The sequence below is a fragment of the Cephus cinctus genome, unplaced genomic scaffold, assembly GCF_000341935.2.
Source record: "Cephus cinctus unplaced genomic scaffold, Ccin1 Ccin1_scaffold3379, whole genome shotgun sequence".
Classification (NCBI taxonomy): domain Eukaryota; kingdom Metazoa; phylum Arthropoda; class Insecta; order Hymenoptera; family Cephidae; genus Cephus; species Cephus cinctus.
Window position 1 is genome coordinate 1 of NW_014334571.1, and position 2,710 is coordinate 2,710.

General features: G+C 34.9%; 1 protein-coding gene across 1 annotated transcript; it reads left to right on the plus strand.

Moving 5' to 3' along the window:
* Positions 1-189: 189 nt before the first annotated feature.
* Positions 190-945, plus strand: LOC107274582 (histone H2B-like). Its single transcript, XM_015753847.2, has one exon. The coding sequence runs from the start codon at positions 237-239 to the stop codon at positions 606-608; it is 372 nt and encodes a 123-aa protein (XP_015609333.1). The 5' UTR covers positions 190-236; the 3' UTR covers positions 609-945.
* Positions 946-2,710: the final 1,765 nt, after the last annotated feature.

Here is a 2,710-nt window from a genome sequence, read left to right on the forward strand (position 1 = left end):
ACAAGCGAAGCAACTATGAACGGAAATTTTCCGCCTGAACGGTTATGTACCAAAGAGGGCGCTTCGTACGCTCCAATCGCGTTGCGTGTCACTGTCGGCGCTGCAAATGCAACCGTCTGATTGGTGCGCCCACGGCCTTGCTACTCCATAAAGAGCATGTTCAAGCGAGCAGCCATCACATTCGTTGAATCTTTCGTACGAGTGACTTTGCGTGATAATAAACTGCTCGAAGCATCATGCCACCTAAAGCAAGCGGAAAGGCAGTGAAGAAAGCTGGGAAGGCCCAGAAAAATATCAGCAAGACCGACAAGAAGAAGAAACGCAAGAGGAAGGAAAGCTATGCCATCTACATCTATAAGGTGTTGAAACAAGTCCATCCCGATACTGGAGTCTCTAGCAAAGCTATGAGCATCATGAACAGCTTCGTCAACGACATCTTCGAGCGCATCGCCGCCGAAGCTTCCCGATTGGCTCATTACAACAAACGTTCTACCATCACGTCTCGCGAAGTACAAACAGCTGTGAGGCTGCTTCTACCGGGAGAACTGGCCAAGCACGCTGTCAGTGAAGGCACGAAAGCTGTCACCAAGTACACCAGTTCCAAGTAAAGCTACTTGGCTGAATTACGAATTTTCAAAAACCGGTCCTTTTCAGGACCATGAAAAATTATTACGTTAGCTTCAACATTCACGGCATATCTCCCTATCGAATTTTCCATCCTTGTATGAAACCTATAACCTCTTACGCTCCATTTCGTGAATGACGGTGCTATTTCAGTTTTGAAGTAACATCATAGTATTTCATGAGTATCATTTTATATATTTTCAACTTTATAACATTGCAGTTTTTAAAGCAAATACGGAATTCGGAATACCGATATATGAAAGAAAGAAAGATGAAAGTAGTTGTCGTGTAAAACCATTTTCGACAGATCTTTTCAAAAATTGTATGCCTAATTGTTTGAAATAAATAATACTTCTATAACGAATCTAATTTTATTAAAATTTACCGTTCAGAAATATGGGGAAATAATGTGAAAGTTTACAGTTTTTATATGCGGATTTTCTATGTAGTAGATATATTATACATACATTTCATTTTTTTTTCATCTAAACGGGTCGTGAGATATTGATAAAACATAAATATGTGATAAATTAATAAAAAGAGAATGTGAGTAAAAAATTTCAAAATTGTTTACCGTTTCGTTTCCAAGATATCAATAGCTGAAGGGAAGAATCCGTCAAAATTTCGTCACGCGAGCCAACTGCGATGAATGACGTCAACGTTGCCACCATCGTGATGTGTGGGCCCGTGCAAATGAAATGGATATTTTAATGTGTTTGAGAAAACTGAACTGTACGCTTTCAAGAGTATATCCATTTCCAACGAATAATAAAAGCACCTATCGAATTTTCCATCCTTGTATGAAACCTATAACCTCTTACGCTCCATTTCGTGAATGACGGTGCTATTTCAGTTTTGAAGTAACATCATAGTATTTCATGAGTATCATTTTATATATTTTCAACTTTATAACATTGCAGTTTTTAAAGCAAATACGGAATTCGGAATACCGATATATGAAAGAAAGAAAGATGAAAGTAGTTGTCGTGTAAAACCATTTTCGACAGATCTTTTCAAAAATTGTATGCCTAATTGTTTGAAATAAATAATACTTCTATAACGAATCTAATTTTATTAAAATTTACCGTTCAGAAATATGGGGAAATAATGTGAAAGTTTACAGTTTTTATATGCGGATTTTCTATGTAGTAGATATATTATACATACATTTCATTTTTTTTTCATCTAAACGGGTCGTGAGATATTGATAAAACATAAATATGTGATAAATTAATAAAAAGAGAATGTGAGTAAAAAATTTCAAAATTGTTTACCGTTTCGTTTCCAAGATATCAATAGCTGAAGGGAAGAATCCGTCAAAATTTCGTCACGCGAGCCAACTGCGATGAATGACGTCAACGTTGCCACCATCGTGATGTGTGGGCCCGTGCAAATGAAATGGATATTTTAATGTGTTTGAGAAAACTGAACTGTACGCTTTCAAGAGTATATCCATTTCCAACGAATAATAAAAGCAAAATAAAATTAATTTAAGCTTTCATAATTTATCCATATTATTTAGTAACCTTAAATGTATTTTTGAAATGATATTTCATTGCAGTATTATCATAGACATTGAATGGTTCTGTTTTTCTTTTGGAATAAATTTTTGTACATGACCCTTGCGCGACAAGTACCTTAAAAAGAATATGATTGACCAACATAGGCTTCAAAGCTAAGAATGTATAGTTTCTCAACGTAAAACCTTTACTAAAGTAGAAAAAGAACTTGACAATCACTTGTTAGTGAATGAACCTTAAAATCCCTAAATTAAAGAAAATAAACGTTTCCGCTATTACATAAGTTATCTTGCTAGAGTTATGAATACTAGGGAAAATATTTAAATTGCAAGTTATTAGCTTTAAAATATTGATTCATATGGAAACAATCGGGTCTGAGAAATTTTAACAGAGTAAAAACAATATTTACTCCATAAAGAAAATATTAAATAAGATATATGTCAGCTAAAATATAGTAAAATGTATGTGAGTGGGCATGTTTGATTAAATTCAGAAACGTCTTTCAGAGTATAAACGGATGTGCATGTTCCTCGAAATAACAGAATTTTGGTCCTGAAAAGGACCGG